We start from the raw sequence: 22,269 nt of genomic DNA, 5'->3' as shown, positions 1-22,269 counted from the left end.
GGGGAGACGTCCTGAGATGTACAGACGGTAAGTTACAGCACAGAATCGCTCTGTGGTGCAGACTGCTGTCGAGGTCACCTGTGCTTACAGAAAACAGGGATACATCTCACAGTGTGAATCGGTTCTTCCTTTATTTGGGGATACAGGCAACCTTTGGATGCTTTTCTTTAATAACCTATACATGTTGATAAGGGAGAACCGCACTGGCAAAGCATGGAGTGGAGAACTGGCTTCCAGGAGAGCTTCAAAAATGGGGTGATGTCCACCGCAGGGCTCTGGGGAGTCCAAGGCAGGTGGCAGCTGGCCCTGCCCCCTTCCTCACATAGAATCCAGGCATCTTGGTTGAGCCACCAGGAAGCCCCAAGCTTTCCCGTGTAGCCTCCACTGGACTGGGGGTGAAGGGTCCTCACAAATTCCTGCCCACGGGAAAGCCACAGTCTATGCACATGTGGTCAAGCTAAGATGAGGCGCTGATGGAGGAACGTGAACTTATTGCAGTGAGCAGAGAAGCCTGGAGGGGGGCGGGGAGTCTTGTGGAGACCAAGGCAGGGGCCGGCGCCATCCTGCCGCACAGGTTCTGTGGGGCCTGAGGACAGGGAGGACACGTTCCTGCTGCTGTGGTCCACCAAAACATCCATGCTCTCTGTTCCCCAGTGAGGAAGGGGGTCGCAGCCGGAGCCTGTGGGCCCAGCTCCCTCACCGCCCTGTGCCAGCTGCATCTTAGGGTATCCCCATCAAGTCCAGGTCAGCAGGAGCCTCTCTGCCTCCTCGGTCCCTGTCCTAGCATGTGGTGACCCAGGTGTTCCCTGAGCAAAGCCCCGAGGTGAACTGAGCTTAAGGTGGGACAAAACCAATAATGATACAGGGACCCTCCAAATGACACAGGGAGAAAAAAGATCTCCCAACCTAAAAGGTGCCCGGGATGGAGTTCTTGTTCTCTAAAACCGAAGAACGAATTTTAGGAACAAACGGACGTTATGGGCAGAATATATTTATTGAGGGAAAAAAGCTCCCATCTAAGGGAGGTAGGGGACACCGAGCAGGTTGTCGTGGGAAGCTGTCTCTTCCAGGGACATAGAGGAAAACCATGTGGTGAGGCGGGTCTAAGGTGGTGGAGAAGACGAGGGAACTCGCTTAGGTGGATGTGGGGTGGGACAAGACTATGGTCAACCAATGAGACTACAAGCACCATTGCTCAGGTACAATTGATTAAGTCCAGTACCAAATGGGGAAGCTAGTCACGTCGCAAGCAGGCATGAATACAGGACAGGGTCTCTTCCTGTTGGGGGTTGGGCTAGTGACTCATCTGGGCTCTTTCAAGGTGATCCATACCTATTTAGAGTGTCAACCCCTGATGCCCACCCTAGGGAAGCATATGCCTGTGCTTGTTTCTTCTTTTGTCTTGAGGTGTGGCCCATAGGGGAGCGTCTGTCTCTTCCTAGTTGCAGAGTCACCTTGTCTTCCATCCTGTCTCCTCGAGGGCCTGGCCCTGTCAGACTGCCTATAAGATTTCTATCTAGTTCAGCTGCCTGCAACATTAAGATTCCAGGTATAGTCATTGAGGTAACAGTGATCCAATGGAAAATCAGGGCGAGTGTGAGGTAGGACAACACTATGGTCAAACAATAAGTGCCCCTTAAATATAGTGGCAAGGACGATAGTGATTGAATGGTGAGAAACAACCCGTGGCAAACACTTTTCGGGAAGGGGTGGGCAAGGAGGTTTCGTCCTCCACCGCACGGTGATTGATGTCTACGTAGACTATCAATCACGAGGTCCTGAGTTTGGTACATACACAAAAGTCACAGCCATGCATCCCTCCAGATGTAGTGAGTAGTTCCTCTTTTTCCTGAAGCCTGGTCTTCAGTGAACGCACTCTGGCCCTACTGTCCTCTGCACTGACTCTGGGCCCATCCCTGTCTGACTGCCCACAGTAATTCTAATTTAGCTACTGTAACAGTCTCAGTAACCAATTCGAAGGGCTTGCAGGGACATCGGGCCTCAGCCTTTACAAAACCCCTGCGAGGTCACCTAGATGTCTCCTATTGTTGCAGGCAGCCAAATTAGCTAGAAATATTACAGGCAGTTAGAGTCAGGCCCTCGAGGAGACAAGATGAAGACAAGGTGACTTTACAACTGGGAAGAGACAGACGCTCCCGTATGGGCCAGAGCTCAAGACCAAGACAAAAGAGGGAGCACGGCTACACACTTCCCTAGGGATGGGCATCAGGGATTGATATTCTGAACAGGTATCAGTCACCTTGAAAGAGCCCAAGTGAGTCACTAGCCCAACCCCCAACAGGAAGAGCCCCTGTCCAGTATTCATGCCCGCTTGCGACGTGACTGGCTTCCCCATTTGGTACTGGATTTAATCAATTTTACCTGAGCAATGGTGCTTGTAGTCTCATTGGCTGACCAGAGTTTTGTCCCCCCTAAGTGAGTTCCCATGTCTTCTCCACCTCCTTAGACTCACCTCACCACATGATTTTCCTTTATAAAAGTTCCTGGAAGAGACAACTTCCTGGGGGACAACCCACTTGGGGGCCCCCCTCCTGTCCCTCTCTTGGACAGGAGCTTCCTTTCTCTCAATAAATATATTCTGCTCATAACCCCCGTTTGTTCCTAAAATTCATTCTTTGGTTTTAGAGAACAGGGACTCGTGCAGGTCAGGTCGGGAGACCATTTTCCCTGTGTCGTTTGGAGGTTGCCCGTCTGAAATCAGTTTTCCTCCCTGTATCACTGTCATTGTCCTGACACTGCAGTCACTGCAGACCCAGGAAGCCCCGCAGACCACAGAGCAGTTCTCAGGATGAGGCGGTGGTGGTGCCTCAGCACCTGCTCAGACATGGCAGCAGGACATGGCCATGGGGCAGACCCCAGCCCCTGCCTCTGTTCCCCATTTCTCTGAAACCCCGAGGCCCTCTCAGCCCCTTGCAGACAGACTGTGAGCCTTTTTATCTGGGCCTCCCAGCACAGCCCCGCTCACTAATGGTCCTGCCCTCTCCACGGCTCTTTTCCTGGGCTGGCATCTTCCCCATGAGCTCTGCCTTAAAACTCCAGGAGGGTCATGCACACAAAGCCAGTCCTGACAACTCATGGAGACCTTCTCTCAAAAAGTAAGGTGGCTTTCCGGATTTGACTGAAGAGGAGTCGCCATCATGGGAGTTGACATCCATCACAACAAGGACTGAAAGGTCCGGCGCAAGGAGCCCAAGAACCAGGACATCTACCTGAGGCTGTTGGTTAAGCTGTACAGGTTTCTGCCCCCGTGGACAAATTCCACCTTCAACCAGGTTGTGCTGAAGAGGTTGTTCATGAGTCACACCAACCGGCCACTGCTGTCCCTTTCCTGGATGATATGGAAGATGAAGCTTCCCGGCCGGGAAAATAAGACAGCGGTGGTTGCGGGGACTGTCACAGATGATGTGCGTGTTCTGGAGGTGCCCAAGCTGAAGGTTTGTGCTCTGCATGTGACCAGTCAGGCCCGCAGCCGCATCCTCAAGGCTGGGGGTAAGATCCTCACCTTTGACCAGCTGGCCCTGGACTCCCCCGAGGGCCGTGGCATGGTCCTGCTCTCTGGTCCGCGCAAGGGCCGAGAGGTATACCGGCATTTCGGCAAGGCGCCAGGAACCCCGCACAGCCGCACCAAACCCTACGTCCGCTCCAAGGGCCGGAAGTTTGAGCATGCCGGAGGCCGACGGGCCAGCCGAGGCTACAAAAATTAATGCAGAAATGTACTGTTAATAAAAAGATTTTAGATTCTAAAAACAAAAAGTAAGGTGGACTGGAAAATAGCTCGACAGTATAAGAGCCTGCCTGCTTGGCAGGCAAGGACTGGGATTCAATCCCCGGTACCGCATACTGTGCTGGCCACCAAAACCAGGTGTGGTGGGACACGCCTGTAATCCCAGGCTGGGGAGGCTGAGACAGGAGGATCACTGAGTCCACCCTGTATAGTGAGACCCTGTGCCAGATACATGATTGAAAACAACTTTTTAAAAGATGGCAGGGGTGTGAATGTGTGACAGAGAGGTTTCCTGGCCACAGGTTCCATCCCCAAAGTGGAAACACAAATTGACCTCAGCTGTGATTCTGGGCAGGGATCATGTCCTTTCCTGCCTGGAAGCATTGGAAAGGGGGCCAAGGAGGCCGGAGGGGGTGCGGCTGGCAGACAGAGGTTGGGGCAGGGAGGTAGGCGGTGACAGTGCCCCGCTGAACTTGCTAAGGGCAGTGCCTCCACACGTACAGGGCCCCAGGCAGGCAGGTGTGGGTGACTCACAGTGGCGAAGGTGTCTCCGTCTAGCACCCACCCTGGCCAGAGAAACGGCAGTGGCTTTCCTTCCTGTTGGCGCTGGCAGCACAGCACCCAGCCTCAAGTCGGGCAGCCGTGGATGTGGGGTACACTGCTCTTCCTCGGGAGGGCGAGAGGGCCAGACGCATGACACTCACAGGCCCTTGGTTCCCTATGGTCCCTATCTTGTTAAATGAATGCTCCACAAGCTGCCTGGGGTACATCGAGGACCACAGGACCTAGTGATGTCTGCACACAGGTATTGGGGTGACACCTGGTTGAGAACCTGGATAGGCCGGAACATTTGTGCCTGGAACCTGCCACCAGGGCACTACACCTTGGGGACACAATGGGGTGACGGACACATCTCACTGGGGATGATGTTAACTGCCGGACGCAGTTCCTGTCTGGCTGCCGAGAGGCTGGACCTCTCTCCACTGTGACCCCGACAGACTCTGAGCAGTAAGGTGAGTGCGTGGCCCGGTAAGGAGAGGGCAGGTGCAGAGGTCAGATCAGAGGTGCTGGGGTCGCCGTGCTGCCGTGTAGAGCGGACTTGGTTCAGCAGCTCGGTAGGTACCACTTGGATAGCACATGCAGGGCTGCGGGCTGCAGAGAGGGATAGGAGACGGAGGAAGGGGAAAGGGTGCTCAGGACAGGACAGAAGAAGCCCAGACACCGTACGTGCAACTCGGTCCTTCCCTGGGCCTTGGAGCTGGAGGTTTGCAGCCAGGCGGTGACCCGGCCACAGCAAAAGGAGGCTAAGTCCTGCCTGTGCCTGGTGAGCTGTGGGTGGGGCTGGCTGTCCTGGCCCCGGGAGCTTTGGGGCTGGGGCTGTGTGAGCCCTTCTAGGTGGTGTTTGTAAGGGCCCCTTCACTTCCTGGAGTGGGTATGTGTGTGGAGTCTGTTTTTCCCTCTGGGTTTTGTACTTAAAATGTCCTGCTAGTGAATGTAACATGCCCCTGTTACTTAAAAGTGTAATTTTAAAACAACCTGGAAGCCACAGATGTGTGTTGGGCACACAGCCTGAGCTGCAGGAGGAGTGGGCCGAGTCTAGCTGGCCCAGACAGAGTGCCAGGGTGCAGCCTCTTGGGAGGTTGGAAAAGGGGGGGGTGGGTAAAGCAAAGCAGGGGAGGGTGGCCACCCCAGTCTGCCCATGAGGATGCCCACTGCCCTCCCCGCGTTCTGTCTGTACCTGGAAGCAGCCAAGGACAGCGTGTCCTTGTGGCCTGGCTGGGGAATCTGCCAAGAGGCTCTTGCCCCTGGAGCACTCAGGGACACTGGGTCCCATGACCACCCAACCTGGAGGGTCTCGCGCCTCATCGAGGCTCTGCGCAGCAATACCGGGCACCTCTGCCCAGGTAAAGCCGAGGCCAGGAGTGTGCAGCTGCTGGCCTGGAGGGACTTTGTGACCTGTGCAGGGCGGAGAGGACTCGCAGTGCCTCTTCCCTCCACTCCACGCCCTGCCCTGGTTCCTCGACCTTCAGCCCAGAGGCTGACCTCCCCATGGACTCCCCTGCCTGGAGCCGTACCTCCCCGGATCTGGGCTGTGTTCTGACATCTGCAGACACTGTATACTCAGGGCTGTCAGGCAGGAACTCCTCCAGCCTTCAGGGCTCCCTACTGCCAGGGAAAGCGGAGTCTCCTGCCCTGCTGCCCAGCACCCCAGCTCAGCTGCCCTGAATCTTGCAATGATCCCACTGCGGTGCTGCTGGCTGGCTGCTCGGCTCCACCCCACCCAGCCCTTGGGGAGGCCCAGGTCTCTAGGGCCAGAGACCTGGATGCCTATCCTGAGCTCGCCCCGTCACCACTTATATCTTCAAAGTCTCCATAAACCTTTCAACCAGCAGGTTGTGTCATCATTTCATTTTTTTTTCACTTCTATCATTTCAAGAAACAAGTACTGTGAGGAATACCTTGTATATCCACCATTTAAAGCAAAAATTCCTCCTCTCTTTTTGTGCGGGGGATTGAACTCTGCCCCTGCACTAAGCTGTACATAAAAGGCATTCAAGTGGTGAACTTCCTTGGACACCAGTGGACCTCGCACTGTGCGAGGTGAGCAGATGGCGGAGTAGCTCCCGTGTCTGCCCGATGCTGTGTCACAGCGGTGCCATGTGCTCGCTGTGCCGTGCCGTAGCACCCGGCGGTGCTGCACTCAGAGCCCAGGATGCTGGGAGCCCGCGGAAGAGCGGTGCAGGTGTGGAGAGGAAGCTAGGAAGGCAAAGCAGTGACTGTGGAAACGAAAGTGAGAATGTCGGAGAGACTGGACCAAGGCCAAAAGATGCAGGCGCAGCTCGCTCGTTCTTATCACAGAATCATCCCACTGTTGGCACCGCTTGAAAGAGCACCCGAGCTCGTGGGACACACAAGGTTTTTTATGCTTTACATTGTGTCGAAGGTGTATATGACTCACTTCGTCAGATTTACAAATGTTCGCTGTTCTCCCAGAATGGAACTTGTCCCTAAGTCTGTGTTCCCAGCCTGTTTCTATTTTTTAGACAGGGTGTTACAAGGTGTGGTGGTATATGCCTGTCATCCCAGCACTCAAGGAGGCTGAGGATTGTAAATTTAAGTCCAGCCTGCATAGATTAGCAATTTAGTAAGACCCTGTCTCCAAAAAAAAAGGACTGGGGACAAAGCTCAGCGTACATGCCCTGGATGCAGTCCCTAGGGCCAATAAACAAATGCCCAGACAGGGTCTCACTAAGATGCTGAGTTGCGCTGGCTTGGCTCACACTTGTGACCTTCCTGTCTCAGCCTCCCGGAGTGCTGGGATGACAGGCGTGAGCCAGGTACACCATGCCTGCCTTGTCTTTTGGTTTTGTTTTGGGATTTAAAAAAAATTAATGGTGGATTTGAAGTAGCTCAATTTTTCAAAAAATAAATGTCACTATCTTTTTAGTTACAAAATGTTGGAAAAAATGAGGAGCTCTAAAAAGATAAAAATTGCCCATAATTCCTACTACCTGGTGAACACTGGGTGCTTATCCTCCACATCTTATTCTTTAGCTAAGACATTTTCCCCCACTGGCAGCTATGCGCTGAGCCCTGGCCACCAGCATGTTCTGTCTGGTGCGTGGCTGGGCCGTGGGGCTTAGGCCTCTTGGTTCCAGGGCTAAATCACGCTGTGTGAGCACCCTGCTGGATCTGGGGTCTCCGACACAAGGGCCTCACCCACCTCCAAGCTCTCTGGTACTAGGGAGTCAACAGTGAGGAGTCCTGAGTGCTGAGCTGAGCCTCTCCCTGATCTTCCCAGGCTGGGGCTGGGGGACAGTGCCTATGGGTGACCCTGAGCACCTCCTAGGCGCTGGCCTGAGGATCAGCACTGGACCACGGGGCAGCACTGGGCGCCTGACAGCTACAGACCTGCGGCCTGGAGTGGGATGTGGGGCCAGGAGGAGACTGGTGTTATTTCTGGGGCTAAGTGTGGCATGACACATAGCAGGGTCCTGTGGGGTGGAGTGGAAAGGGTTCAGAGCTGTGCCCAGCTGATGTTGCCTGCCTGCCTGGGTGCCCTGCCCCTCCACACTCCAGAAAACCCTCCCCTCACACCCTGCTCCAGGGCATCTCCTGGGCTCTCCACAGAGGGAATCTGGCAGCTGAACCCAAACATCGCTTGGCCAGGCTCCGGTCTCCTGTGTCCAGACTCTGGTCGCAGGCACCGGTCCTCCTGTACTTGTGGTTTCTGCCTCCACCAGGTAGGAAGGAGGGACAAAAAGGAGCCTACACCCTGCCCTGTGCCTTCCGTATGCCCGCTGCCTTCCTGGGCAGCACCCCTCACGCCCTCGCCTGTTGCCTCCCTGTGTTCTCGGTTTCTGCAGAAGCGGAAATCCAGGCTGTGGGTAGACCAGGCCGGTGGCAGGGCAGCCGCTCAGGTGCAGCAACACGAGCTGGGCAGAAGCCAGCAGGGGCTCCCCCAGCCCTGGCCAGAGGCTCCGAACCCCCCCCCCCCCCCCCGTGTGAGCTGCTGGAGGAGAAAGCAGCAGTGGCCGCAAGGGGATGGAGCCACAGAAGCCAGGGCCGCGGGGCTCAAGGCTGAGCGCACTGCAGTTCCCGCCGCTCTTCTGGGGAGTGTGTCTTGCTAAGTGATTACACTTGATCTCAGCCAAAAGGCTGAGAGGCGGTTCTAGGTAATTAGGAAGTGTGGCGCATCATCTGCTTTCGGAGTGGAAAGCACACACTTGCGATTTCCCAGTGAGTCACCAGGACAGAGATTGTCGGGTGCGCAGGACATGGGAGAGCGGAGCCCAGCCAGAACCGGCTCAGTGACCGGGCAAGGCACGCAGCTTCTACCCACAGAACGCTGACTGCATGCAGCCTGGGAGTGCGGCATCTGGGTCCCAGGGCTGGGCCGGGCGCCCCACGGGGCCAATCCGTCTGCCCGCTGTGGGCACTGTGTGATGCCATTTCTCTGCACTGACTCCTGCTAGCGCAAGCTTGGGCCTGCAGGGGGAGGCATGGCCCAGCGGGAAGGCACTGCCGGGCCACGGGATGCAGGAGCGGGGTGTAAAGTAGGACGAGCAGCCGCCTTGTCAGCAGCACGGTTGGTGAAGATGCTCCAAGATGAAAACATGAAGTGAGTTAAATGTTACTACCACTGTCCGCAGAGCACCCCTTACGTCCTGCTGGGCCCACGGCCAGGGTCACAAGTTACTCTGGGCAGGGCGGTAGAGGCCCGTGGGGCTCCCCAGGAGGGCGCCGACCCCTCCCACTGTGAGGCCAAGGTGGGAGGGGTTGGCAAGGGACTGAAGTCAGCGCCCGGAAGAGGCGTGCGCAGCTGGTGTGGGGCCCAGGGTGACATGTGCTGCCCCGCGTGGTCAGCTGCTCTCGGTGCAGAGCTGGACAGGTGTCCAGCTGGGGCGGCGCTCAGAACTGCTGGGTGGGCTGGGAATGACGCCGTTGGAGCTGGAGTAGGAGTCCCAGCCCCGCTCCTGGCGAGGGCCTTTGCTGGCTGCTCTGATCAGTGTCGTGGTCTTGTGTGGGGCAGGGGAGAGCTTTCTACCTGACACAGCAGCTGCCCCCACTAGGACCTGCCTCACATGGAGCCCTTGCTGGGCCTGCACGGAGCTGTGGCTTCCATTCCAGCACGGAAAATACAACTGATTACATTTTAAACAGTAATAAAACTCAGCTGTGCCACGGGTTCTGCAAGAACTGGCACCCTCTGCGCACGGTGGTGGCAGTAGTGGCTCCAGGTGTGGCCCGCAGGTCCAGGGTCCACACAGTGCCCAACGTGCCCACACCTGTGACCGAGTGGTCCTGGCTCGGGTTTCCAAACCACACTGAAGACTCACTCTCCAGGCGCTGAAGTTGCTTTGCTTGCCTTGGTCCAGCTGAGTGCGTTTCACTGTCTCAGGGCCTTGGATGCTTTTGAAAACTTTAATCCAGAGGTGAAATGAGGAGCCCAGCCATGGGCCACAGGGCTCCTGGGCGCAGAGCTTACTCCAGTGGGGCCCACGTGCCAGGGGCCTGCAGGGAGCTTCAGCTCTGATGGGGCCGCTGGCAGCACTAACGTACTGTCCGTCCTCCACAGCTGCACGGGGCACTCCAGGAGGATGCTTGTCGGGGCCATGCTGCCCCGTGTGGCCCTGCCCTTCTGGCGCCTGGTCTATACCGCAACCTCCTGCCGTCCAGCACCTGGGAGGCACCAAGGACGCTGCCTCCTGCACACGGCCCCTGCTGCCCACTCAGGAGGGACCGCCCCTGTCTTTGCCAAGGCCCTGGCCTTTGGGGACAGGATCGCCCTCATTGACCAGCACGGCTGCCACACCTACAGGGACCTGTACCTCCACAGCCTGCGCCTGTCCCAGGAGGTCTGCAGGCTCTGCCCCTGCAAGGACGGAGACTTGCAGGGAGAGAGGATCTCCTTCCTGTGTTCCAACGACGTCTCCTACGTCATCGCCCAGTGGGCCTCGTGGATGAGTGGTGGCATCGCGGTCCCCCTCTTTCGGAAGCACCCTGCGGCGCAGCTGGAGTACTTCATCCAGGACTCCCGGAGCTCCGTTGTGCTGGCCGGGCCGGAGTACATGCAGCTGGTGGGCCCAGTCGCCGAGAGGCTGGGGGTGCCGCTCCTGCCCCTTCCTCCCATGGTCTACCACGGGGCTGTGGAGGAGCCGGCGGCGGCGGCGCCAGTGCCGGAGCACAACTGGCAAGACCGGGGTGCCATGATCTTCTACACCAGCGGGACCACGGGGCGGCCCAAGGGAGTGCTGATCACCCACCGCAGCCTCATAGCCATGGTGAGTGTGGCCCCATCGGGCAGGGACAGGGCCCCCCGGCCTGTGCCTTTCCTTTTCTGTAGTGTCACCACCCTGCAGACTGCTGGAGTACTTGCGGGCGGAGGATCACGGGGGTAGAATGGCCCCTGTGTGCTGTGCCCTGGGGGGGGGTCTCAGAGACTGGCCATTTGGGACATTGACTGGAGCCAGGCCTGGGGGTTGAGCTTTGTTGTGCGCCATCTCCCGGTCTTGGCACGGTTTCTGTGCTCTGTGGTCCGGTGCTCATCAGGGCAGAGCTGTTTGCCCACTGAGCTTCCGCAGGCCAGCTGCACCTCCCTCCTCTGTGCCCGCACTGTCCTCAAGCTGTGCCACATCCCTGCAGGTGACTGGGCTGGTTCACGCATGGGCGTGGACGAGCGATGACGTGATCCTCCATGTCCTTCCACTGCACCATGTGCATGGCGTGGTCAACAAGCTGCTGTGCCCGCTCTGGGTGGGCGCCACCTGCGTGATGCTGCCCGAGTTCAGTGCCCAGCAGGTGAGCCGGGTGGGGCAACACCGGGGGCCCAGGGCAGGGAACCACTGGGGCAGACCTGGGTGGAGCAGCAGCTACCTCCCCGGGTCCAAAGCCTGGTATAGTGTGCTGGAGCTGGTGTCAGTATGAGGTGGGCCTGTGGCACAGGCTCCGAGGGTTTCGCCTGGCCAAGCTTGGCTCTAACACTGCCTGCTTTCACCAGCGCCTGAACTGCCTTGGTGGTGGCCCGACTGCTCCAATGTTGGCTGCCCTCTGCTCTCCTACAAGGTGCCTGCCAGGGGCCTGGGATCCTCTCCTCTCTCCACTCCTGCAGCACCCCTTGCCCCTCATGGGTGGCAGCCTTGGGGTACAGGGAAGAGGACATGGACGCTGGTCCTTGTCAGCAGCCAGCCTGCCCTCTGTCCCTGGGGTGGACAGTCCAGCTGGGGGCATGCCTCAGTCTCACCACTTGTCCCTTCCAGCATTTTGCCCCTGCCCCAGGCTGCTGTGGGCATAGGACCAGTGCTGGTGACTCCTGGGAACAGGGCAGGAGGAGGTGCATCCCCGAGCCATGTGTTGCGTGGCTTGCGAAGTGCGGGGTCAGGCATGGGCCTGCTCTGGACTGGAAGGCTACACTGTGTCCAGATGTAGCCCTGGATATGGTGACAGGGCATGTGACCTTGCAGGACCTATAGCCTTCCTGTCAGTAGGGGTGACTGATGTCGCAGACTGTTGTGGCTGCCCCTTCAGCCTGGATGCTCTGTGGCTGCCTGTCTGTCTGGTCAATGCCAAGTGCATGTGGACAATGCTCACAGTCTGATCAGGCAGGGGGAGGTGACGCTGAGCTGGCCATGACAAACATGTCTGGCAAGGGCCCCAGGAGGCAAATGCAGGTGGGACTGCAGTTGGGTGTGGGGTGTAGCGATGGTGGGGCAAAGGGGACTGGGCCTGGAGGGCAGGAAGGTGCCTGCGGTGAGTGTGGGTCAATTGCTGGGGCACAGCCTCCATGGCTCCTAGGTCCCCAGGGGGCTCCTTTCTGGGAAAGTTGGCCTACACCCCCACCCCAGGCACCCGACCCTACTCTGGAACAAGGTCAGGCTCCAGGTCTGCCCCAGTCCTCTCAGGAGAGCCTTCTGTGGTCATTTGGGCAGCAATCCCAGGTGTTGTCTGGACAGGATGGAATGGGGGGCTCCCGTGCCTGCCGAGAAAGCCCGTACGATTCCCAGAGCTCCCCTAGGCCCAGCTCCTCCACCTGCCTGTCCCTGTGCCTGCTGCGAGCTGGGAGCTGCTGGGTGGGGTCCCAGCCAGCCTGCATGTGGGGCCCCTTGTCCTTGGAGGGAGCCAGGCCTCAGCCTTCCACCACTCTTGACCCTTCACTAGGGTTTTCTTGAAGTTGTACAATCAGCTGATAAGAAGACACACCCACACTGTGGTTGAAAACAATCGGCAGTGTCTTCTGCAACTTGTGAGTTTAGGGTTTTGCAAATTTATAAGCACATGTCAGCGGCATCCTGCTTTCCTCAGTGCCAGCTCTTAGGGTTTGCTCTGAGGCTGTGTGTGCAGGCCTGAGGAAAGTGGCAGGCCATGGTGGTGTTTCTGTGTCCCTGCTGCCCGAGACCCCTGGGCTGTCCGTGTCTGCAGTGGTAGAGTGTGGGGTGGGTGTGCCTGTATGCCCACAGCGCTGTCACCCCAGAGCAGATCTGGTTTTTGCTTAGAAGCCTCGTGATTTGAGTGTGTATGCCTAGGGCTCCAGTCCTCTCTAACGTGGTTTAGGTGTGGTGTGAGCAGGGCCTGAAGCCCAGCTAACCCGCTGTCCTGTGGCCGGCGCCTTAGGCTGGGCAGGTCCTCCTTGCCCCACCGGTCACTTTGCACCAGCTGGCCCAGGCCTGTCCTCGTCAGGATATGCTGCTCTGCACCCTGGGCCTGGCGTCCTGAGCAGGGCCACAAGTGCTGGCAGCTGCTGCTGGTGTGAGTCTGGAGTTGGACCTGTGTTCTCCACTCTGACTCCCTTTGCACACCTCCTTCGGCTGCTCTGGGTCCTGTGCCTGTCAGTGTACTGCCAGTTTCAGCCCAGTGAAGCTTGCTGGGGATTTTGTTGAAGTCATAGCTGGTCACCCTCCGGGCCGTTGCATTTCCTGGTGTCACACAAATCCACGCGTGTGGGTTCTTTGCCCCTCTCTGTGTCGGTTGCTGTCCTGGTTCAGGCTGTGGACCCAGAGTTTCATGATGGCTTTTCCCGAGATGCCGCAGTTCCTCCGGGCCGCCTTCTTCTGCTGCTCACCTTGGCGCTGAGCTCCCTCACTCAGCCCTGTTCCCGAGCACCCTCGTCCTGTCATCCTGGCTTCTGCACTGGCCAAGGCTCTGCTCATTGCTCTGCTGACTCGTGTGCTTGGGGTTAGGCACGGGGAATGTAGTCGTGTCCCAGAGCCACTTTCTTTCCCTTGGGTGTAGGAGATCTGAGTCACTCTAGGCCAGTCTGGCGAGAAGACACAGGCGTGGCCCGCCTGGGCTTCAGTGCCTGGTGGGCGATGCCTGCCCTGGGATTGCGTGGCAAAACTAGCCAGCGCATGATCTAAGCGTCTTTGTAGAAAGCAGAGGTGGTAGTGGGTCATACGTAGCACTCGCCAGAGCTCCCTGCTGACAGAAGCCCATGCGGGCTCGGCTTGCAGTGGCCCCGGGGCTGCTGCCTGGCTCCCCAAGTGTGGTCGCCAGGCCTTCCCTGTGGAGCTGGGGGACACCCCAGGCCACCCTGCTCCAGCTGAAGATGGAAGCCTGGTCCCCACTCTACTCATCAAGCTGTCCCTCCTCCAGAGCTGGACACAAGTGTCCCCTCACAGAGTGGCCTCCTGCCTGCACCCCCCGACCCACCTTGGGGCAGGCTGTGCAGAGCAGCGCTGGGCCTCGCACCCCTCCGTGTGCGTCCCTCTCCATCTGCTGTCTCCGCTCCTTATACGGCTCCCTTCCCTGTCCCAAGGTTTGGGAAAAGTTCCTCAGTTCTGAAACTCCACGGGTCAATGTGTTTATGGCAGTGCCCACCATTTACTCCAAGTTGCTGGATTACCACGACCAACACTTCACCCAGCCTCATGTCCAGGATTTCGTGCGTGCAGTTTGTGAAGAAAGAATCAGGTAACTGGGTCGAGCCGTCCCTGCCACGCCCAAAGCCCAGCTTGGCGAGTTGGCGAGGCCACCGTCCTCATCTGTACCACCCTGTAGTGTGGCTGCTGGCCCGTGTGTGGCGTGCCCTTGAGTCCCGTCCTTCTCTCTACCTGCATCTCTACCCTGTTCCTGGCCTCTGCCCCCTGCCCTGTGCTGTGTCACGCAGAGGACAGATATGAGGACCCCGGCTCTCTTCCTGGGCTATGGCTGCACCAGCCTCCTTGCCTGGACCACCAGCCACGGCCCTGGGTGGCTGCCTGCCTCCATTCGCGCTGTCTATGGGTCCCTTGTGGTGTGGGGCTGCTCTGAGCCCGTGTGCTGGAGATTCGGCTTCGACTCCAAGGTGCAGATGCCCATAGGAAGTGTGCTGGGAGTGTTTCAGAGCCCCTGTAGAGGGGACGCTGCCTGGGGTGGCATGGCAATTGGACTTAAAACGCCAAGTGCTCTCTGGGTGCGGTGGCATGCACCTGCAGCCCTGCTGGTCAGGAAGCTGAGGCAGGAGGATCAAAAGCTCGAGGCCAGCCTGGGCAACTTAATATTTAGTCTCAAAACATGATTGAAAAGAGACTGGGAACATGGCAGTAGAGCACTTGCCTGAGTGCACGAGGCCCTGGGTTCCATCGCCAGGACCAAAAAGCCCGGGTAAAATTGCAGGTGTGAATCAGTCAGTGTGTCCCTGGCCGTGGGCTCGCCCTTGTCGGGTGAGGTCTGGGGAGCGGCAGCGGCACCCCTGGCCTGCACGTCACTCCTGTGAAGACGTTTGAGGAGCCAGAGACCTCGTCCCTGGGGGCAGCTGTGGGATTCTCGCGCCACCTTCCACAGTGCCTGTGACACAGGGCCAGGGCACCAGCACCACACCAGGCTTGCTGGGTCCGTGGGTGACACAGTGGGGTGCTGTCTGAGTCACAGGCCTGCTCTCCCTGGTCCCCACTGCCACCATTGCCCTGTTGCAGCTGTTTAGGACATAGCATACTTTGGTGGCAAAGATGCCACCAAAGACCCTAAGCTCCTGTTTTGTCCTAACCTGTTTGCATTCTGAAATACACCAAGTTCTCTGTAAGAGCAGAGCTGCTGTTGCCCAAGCTGTTTTCATCATGAGTTCAGAGGTGTGATGTCCAGCACCGTGGCAAGCTGTGCTCAAGGCTGAACTGTCCCTGTCCCCAGGCTCATGGTATCCGGCTCAGCCGCCCTGCCTGCCCCCCTGCTGGAGAGGTGGAAGAGCGCCACAGGCCACACGCTGCTGGAGCGCTACGGCATGACCGAGATCGGCATGGCCCTGTCCAGCCCCCTGGCTGGGCCTCGTCTGCCAGGTAGGTGAGGCCCATGCTGCCTCCTCCCCACTGTCCCTGAGCTCATCCAAGCCCTGTGTGCCATGTCAGGCACCACCAGCTGCCTCCCCTCCCTTGTGCAGGCCAGGAGGGGGCAGAGAGACGGAAGGGCTCTTCCAGGGGACACAGAGATGCGGGCAGTGTTCTGTGGACCAAGAGCCCTGCCCCTGCCCTCCCAGGGCCAGGCCCTCCACCTGTGTGGCACCATGTTCTGAGCCCTTCACCCGGAGGTGCACCTTTGCCTGTGTCATGAGCTCGTCCCCTTCTGTCCCAGGGTGTCTGTGCAGCACTATTCTGAGCCTGGCCCCCACCTAAAGCACATCCAGCTTCTTTCTAAGGGCCATTGCTCACAGGTGGCTGTGCTGTGCACACGGATGCAGATTTTCTGGGTGTGCACAGGTTTATTCTCAGGTGCATACCTGGCCTGGGGTGTTGCCAGGTGTTGGAACCTGCCCTGCTGGGGGCAACTTGCATGCCACTGCAGGGACAGACATGCTCCCCCCTGTCCCTGAGAGGCTGCCACCTCTGGCTGTGCATGTGGAGGGTGTCTGTGTGACTCAGGTCCCGCTGGTGGCTGGCAGTGTGTGGTGTCATCCTGGCTGCTGTCTGCCTTCCTCGTGGCTTTGCGCTCAGCTGGATGGGCCCTGCCTGTCCAAGGAAGCTCTCTGGCTTCTGGTTGCTTTATCTTTCTCTGTGTGTCAACATAATGTGGTGGTCCCTGTCCAGGTGATGAGGGCCAGATGGAAGTCATGGGCTGGGGGAGGGTGGCAGGGGCTCAGGCTTCCACAACCTCCTGCTGACCAAGATGTGGGATCCAGAGATGTTCGAGTGTGCAGCAGGCTGTGTTTTGGAGCCAGTGTGGCCTTTGCTAAACCAAGGTGGTTTGGGAAAAGCAAGCAGAGAGCCCTGCTTGAGGGCGGTGCGGGGCGGGAGAGCCCTGAGCTGCTCCTTACTCAGCCTGACCTGCTGGCTGGACCGGCTTGTCCCCTCTTGTCCCCTCAGCGGCAAACAGTGCAGACCCCGTCTCTGCCCTGCTCCAGCCGAGCATCCTTCCTGGCTGGCAGCTTCTTCACCATGAATCTCCTGGCCACGATCCCTGTGCAAGTGTGGGGCCCGTGCAGTTTTGTGAGGCATAGTACAGGGAAAAGGTGGGCCCAGCGAGAAGGGGCAACTGCAAGGGTGAGCACTGCGCCCGAGCTCTTGTGCCCTTCAGAGTGGTGATCAAGCTGAGGCTGCACACCCTGGCTGACCACTCTCTAGCTGGGCTGAGACCAGACACACCCAGGGCATCCTCACTGACTTGCCAGATGCTGGGAAGGAGGCCACGCAAAGTTGCCTTGGAAGAGCTGGCTCCCTCCCGCAGGGGGCAGACATTGGGAGTGATGGTGCCACCTTTGTCACCTGCAGCCACTGCCACAGCCTGACAGTGCAGCAATTGGTGCCAGGCACCCTCTCCCTTCTTCCTGTGGGCCTTGTCCGTGTGGCTGCCCTTGCTGGCTGCATCTCAGGACCTTCTTGACCTCCAGGATGGTGAAGCTCAGGAAACCCACAGATCCCCCAGCCATGCATCCTCCTGAGCGCAGTTCCCGGCCTGCTGGGCACAGCTTGGGCGCCCTCTTTGGGAGGTGCTCTGCATGGCCCAGGTGGGATTCAGAAGGGAAGCAGAGAGAGGGAGGATGCCCCGGCAGAGTGGTGGATCCAGTGTCCCCTGTAGGGTTCCCTCAGGAAATGGGGCTTAGTGTCCTCCGTGTTCAGGCAGGCTGCCTTCTGGTGCAGTCCCACAGTGGGGTGCCCCGAGGTACAGGCAGAGGCTCGGCAGGGGCCACCCTCCTCAGGCAGCACCCTCTGTGCTTGCTGTATCCTTTTTTCTTGGCGGAACCAGGGATTGAACTCAAGCCCTTGCACTTGCCAGGGAAGTGCTTATTCCACTGAGCCACCTCCTGGCCCTGCTTGCTGTACCCTTGCTGAGGCTCGCTGTGCCCTTGCACATGCAGTCATTGTAGCGCAGAACTCAGCCCCAGAGGAGCTGCTTCAGGCTGCCCATGAGCACGTCCTGTGGCCAGAACGTGGCGGGCAGCCACCTGTCCACCTCCTGGTCCCTCACTGACAAGCGGGACATGGGAGAAGGAGCTGCAGGACCTGGTGGCCTAGAAGATGGGGAGGGAAGGCACCTCAGCCCACTAGCCCTTGGCCTCTGCAGCAGGATGCTGGCGTGGGGGCCTGGTCCTCTTCCCAGGACAGGCTGCCATGCACAGGCCTTGCTGAGAGTCTGGTGGGAAAGTATTGATTTGCCCTCCTGGAGGTCCCTCGTGGGACCCCGTTGATTTTGGTGGTAAAAATAAAGACCATGGAGCCTCAGAGTGAGCTCTGGGGCCTGGCACGGCCGTGAGGACAGCAGTCTGGTGCTCGTGTATGGATGCCCTGCCAGCCCTGCTCTGCCAGCCCCAATGTCATGTGAACCAGGGTCACTCTAGATCAGCCCGTGCTGGTGTGGGGGGCCACGCAGGATGGTGCTGCACTGGTGCCATCTTGGGCAGGGCAGAATGCGTGGGCTGGGTTCTGCCTCCCCCTTGTGAGCACATGGCGTGGACCCACAGCACAGGGGTTACCCTGGGTGCTGAGCAGACCTGGGTACCTGGTAGGTGAGCACGGTGCCTGAGTGTGGCAGTGGCTGCAGGTGACAAAGGTGGCACCATCACTCCCAATGCCTGCCCCCTGCGGGAGGGAGCCAGCTCTTCCAAGGGAACTTTGCGTGGCCTCCTTCCCAGCATCTGGCAAGTCAATGAGGGTGCCCTGGGTGTGTCTGGTCTCAGCCCAGCTAGAGCGCAGTCAGCCAGGGTGTGCAGACGGAGGGGTCTTGCCTTGAATCTGGACTCCCAGCTCTGTGCCTGGCAGCAGCACCAGTGAGTCCTGCTTTCTTCTGTTCTAGCTCACATCAGCTCCTCCTTGTGCGCCTGCCACTGTGGCTGTGAGCTCTCCAAGGTCCTGGGTCAGCTGTGTGGAAGTGGCAGCATGTGGGGGCACCACTGCTGTCATGGGCAGCTGTCACCCAGGCCCAGTCTGCACACACACCCCTGGGCGGCACACATCCCATGTGGGTCCCTGCATCTCCCTGACACCAAGTCCCAGGGTGGGTTCCTCTCCGGTCCTAACTGCTGCCTTTGGTCCATATCCCTGCTGCAGGTTCTGTGGGGACCCCACTGCCCAAAGTGGAGGTTCGCATCATCTCAGAGAGCCCACAGAGGGACGGCTACCCATACACCGTGCATGCTGAGGGGGACATGCAGGGGACAAAGGTACCACAGATCATGGGGCACTGATGTGCAGCTGAGGGTTTGCAGGATCTCCGGGCCTCACCCATGGACAGGGGACAAATGGACCCATGCTCGAATGCACCCAGCTGCCCCTCGGTGCCTGGCTGGCTCCTCTTCAAGGTAGGGACAGGGGATCATCAAGTCCTGCAGAGAAGCCAGAACCACACCCCTTGAGGGGATGTGGGGGTGACCTGCTGACTGACACGGTCACCGCTCCCCACAGGCACCATGTCCCTTTGCTGTTATTAGGGGTGGACCTATTGCTGGAGCCCTCTGTTGTCCTGCCCTGCTCTGGAGGCAGCAGGGGTGACCACAAGGAGTGACATCATGTTGTTTCACTGGGACTTTAAGAGCTAAGGACTTGTGGTCATCAGGGACCCTAAGCTATAGAGTTTAGGGCTCCCAGAAAACAGCCTTTGGACCCAAAGGGCAGTCACTTCTGCACAGTTGGTGCTGAGCACCCCAGTGAGGAGTCCAGAGATAGAGGGGTCTGGGACCGAGCTGTGGGTGTGGGTGGCGCACAGCGAGCAGGTAGATGGCAGGAGCTTGTGCAGGCTTGGGGACTGCCTGGAAGCAAGTGTCTGCTCCAGGAAGCCTCCTCCTCCTGCAGCTGCCCAGGCCTCCCTGAGCCCTCTTGCCCTGCCCTTGTCCAGGTCCCTGCTCCTCCTTGGGTCTCTGCCTGACCCCAGCCCCAGGAACACCACTTTGGGGCAGCTACACTCGCTGCCCTTGCCCTTGGCCTCAGGTCTGCACTCTCCAGGGTCGGCCTCACCTCCAGGACACTGGTCACTAAGGGGCGCATGCGCTCTGGGTCAGAGAGTGTGTGCCACCCCCACCCTGGAGGCAGCCCCTGGGCTGCCCCACCCTCCCAGTCCTCCTAGTCCTCCCACCAGGCACTGAGAACACCTGCTCCACAGGAAGTGGCAGAAATGTCAGGGAAGACAGGGTGGGTACAGAGCAGCTCTGTCTTAAATTAAAATGAAATTTAACTGCCTGGCACCTGCAGTGGCAAGCTGCCGGCTCCACCTGATGCACCCCTGCCTCAGCACTCTAATCATCCTGTCTGCAGAGAACTCTTCCCGAGACGAGATGTAACATACTTGAAATAGAAAGGAGGTCCCCCACCCTGCACCTGGACAGCTGGGAAGCGCCCCCCAGGCTGGGACACCCGGCAGAACACCATGGGCTGGCCGCCTGCAGAGAGAGCACGCAGAGGCCCTGGGCACCTTCACCCCAGCCGTGCGCCTGCCTCTGAGTCCAGCACGGGTCTGGCAGGCCTGACTACCACACAAGGTAGCCTGAGGCTCCTCCAAGCAGGCAGGCCCCCTGGGGTGCATGGTGACCAAGAAAACAATTTTGAACTTTGCCTCCTGGCCAAACCTGAGCTAAAGGCAGAGTGGCATCTGGCCCTGTGGTGCATCAGGCATTGTCTCTTTGTTTATTTATTTATTTTCAAGTTGTTTGCTTGCAGGAGAGCCCAGCACAGCCAGGGACAATGGGGTCCACTGGCAGATAAGTGGGCATGCAGCTGTGCCTGCTGCCTGCTGCGAGGAGGAGGAGGGCGGCCAGACACGAAGCCTGCTCCTCCTGTGCACGCAGTGGCGGAGGGGGCCGCTGCAGACTTGTTTCTCTCCATTCCCTCGCTTCTTCACATGCGCTCCACAACAGACTGCTCGGCCTCTGCCTCAGGCCCAGCCCCAGCCTCCCTGCTGTCTTCCTAGTCCACATCGTCCCCAGCTATCACTGTGTACGGAGAGCTGGGGACAGCTTCGACATCCCCTCCTCAGCCCGCTCACCTCAGGGGCAGGCCATCAAGGGCTGCGTCCGTCCCCAGGGTGCCTAGTTCCCAGAGGTCACGCTTCTGTCGCAGGAGCTCTGAGTCCTGGCTCTCTCCACGAAGCCGAAAGGTGCCGGTCCCGGCGCTTTCTCCTTCTTCTCAGAGCGTTAGTGAGACAGCTCAGATACGAGACAGTCTGCCCCTGCAAGGACACGGCCAGGAAGCCGCAGAAAAGAAATGAAAGATAAAGGCAGAACCTCGTGGAAAGCTTAAGCCTGAGAAAGGCACTATTGGAGTGAGAATACATGACAATGGGCACTGTGGCAGTGAGTGTTTGAGAGGAAAGACATTGCTGCAGGGTGTCACATGGCCCGGCCGCCCGGCCGCGGTCCCTTGGCGCCTGCCTCGCCAGCCTGTGGGCTCCCTGGTTTGCTCGCTCCCCTCCCCACCACCACGGAGGGTGCTGTGTTCTCTGGCTGGACGGTCTGTTTTTGCTTTCAGCTTTTGCTTCACGTGATTTGAGTCTAACTTGGTACACACGTATTTTTGACTATTGTGTCTTCTTGGTGACTTGGCCTATTGCTACCATGGAATATTGTTTTTTGTTTTTTGTTTTTTAATTTGTGTGTGTGTGTGTGTGTGTGTGTGTGTGTGGCCAGCTCAGCCCACCAGGGGGCGGCCTGGCTGGCATGTGGTGCTGGGGATTGAACGGGGTTGCTGTGCTTTTGCTTAGCTTAGCTTGTTCTAAGAAGGTGCTTTAGACCACTGAGCCATCCCACCAGCCCCTGGAATATTGTTGATCATCCTCATTGCTAGTTTATTTGTCTGATATCATTGAAAGCACTTCATTCTTTCGACTAGTGTTTACATTTTAATGTGATTCTGTCCCATCGCCCCACTCCACCAACATAGTTGGAGTTGAGGTGAGCTTCTTTCAGGCAGCATGTGCGTGGCCTGCGTGCGCCCTGATCCAGGCTGCCCGGTTGTCATTGAATGGGTGGTTTGAACCATGTATGTATACTGGAGCTCTGACATGTTGTGACGTAGTCCTCTGTCATATTGTTTGCTGGTGACCCCTTGGCTCTCTCACTCAGGGCTCCTTCATGGCCTTCTTGGGGTTGTGCTTCAGGGCTCTGTCCTGCCTGGGAAGTAGTTCCTGTGTCTCTGAGTCACCCTGCAGCAGTTGCTCTGGGGAGTGCAGTGCCCGCGCTTGCTCTTCACTGTCTGCTTAGCACACGTAAGTCAGCTCTTCCAGGTGCTGCCGCTCGGGCCCTTCAGTGCCTGTACCACCACCCCTGCACGTGTGGGTGCTGGTAGACAAACCTGGGGCGGCTCCACCCCTCATAAAGGGCACAGAGCATGGAGGGGCACAGCGAGGCCACCTGCTTGCCAGCAGCCGACCTCCGGGTTGCCTTACCTTCAGTGTCAACGTTGGGGCTCCCTCTGGGTCTGCCCGAGCTGCAGGACCTGGCGTCATGGCTACTTGAGGCCAGCTCTGCCTGCAGCACGTCCTCCAAAACACAGCGTCTGACAGACTAAAAGGGCCTGGTTCATCTTTCTCCCAGCAGGATATGTTCACAGGATTTGGAATTCTGGGTCAATAATTACTTTCTTTTTTTTTTTTTTGTGAAGTTTGTCTTCATGACAGGTATTACTTTTTTTTTTTTT

At 58.4% G+C, this 22,269-nt stretch overlaps 1 protein-coding gene and 1 pseudogene across 2 annotated transcripts in view; both read left to right on the top strand.

The window, feature by feature from the left end:
• Window positions 1-3,131: 3,131 nt before the first annotated feature.
• LOC101565866 lies at window positions 3,132-3,725 on the top strand (annotated as a pseudogene).
• Window positions 3,726-4,686: 961 nt separating this feature from the next.
• Window positions 4,687-22,269, top strand: part of Acsf3 (acyl-CoA synthetase family member 3) — a 29,606-nt gene continuing 12,023 nt past the window's right edge. For both annotated transcript variants that reach the window (XM_004645028.2, XM_023705212.1), the window contains exons 1-6: window positions 4,687-4,759; window positions 9,823-10,530; window positions 10,892-11,047; window positions 13,998-14,152; window positions 15,347-15,492; window positions 18,694-18,806. In XM_004645028.2, the coding sequence (XP_004645085.2) occupies window positions 9,847-10,530; window positions 10,892-11,047; window positions 13,998-14,152; window positions 15,347-15,492; window positions 18,694-18,806 (1,254 nt within the window). In that variant the 5' untranslated portion in view covers window positions 4,687-4,759; window positions 9,823-9,846. The remainder of the gene's footprint in view (window positions 4,760-9,822; window positions 10,531-10,891; window positions 11,048-13,997; window positions 14,153-15,346; window positions 15,493-18,693; window positions 18,807-22,269) is intronic.

Source organism: Octodon degus, unplaced genomic scaffold (genome assembly GCF_000260255.1).
Source record: "Octodon degus isolate 3935 unplaced genomic scaffold, OctDeg1.0 scaffold00215, whole genome shotgun sequence".
NCBI lineage: Eukaryota > Metazoa > Chordata > Mammalia > Rodentia > Octodontidae > Octodon > Octodon degus.
This window is presented reverse-complemented; position numbering and strand designations above follow the sequence as displayed.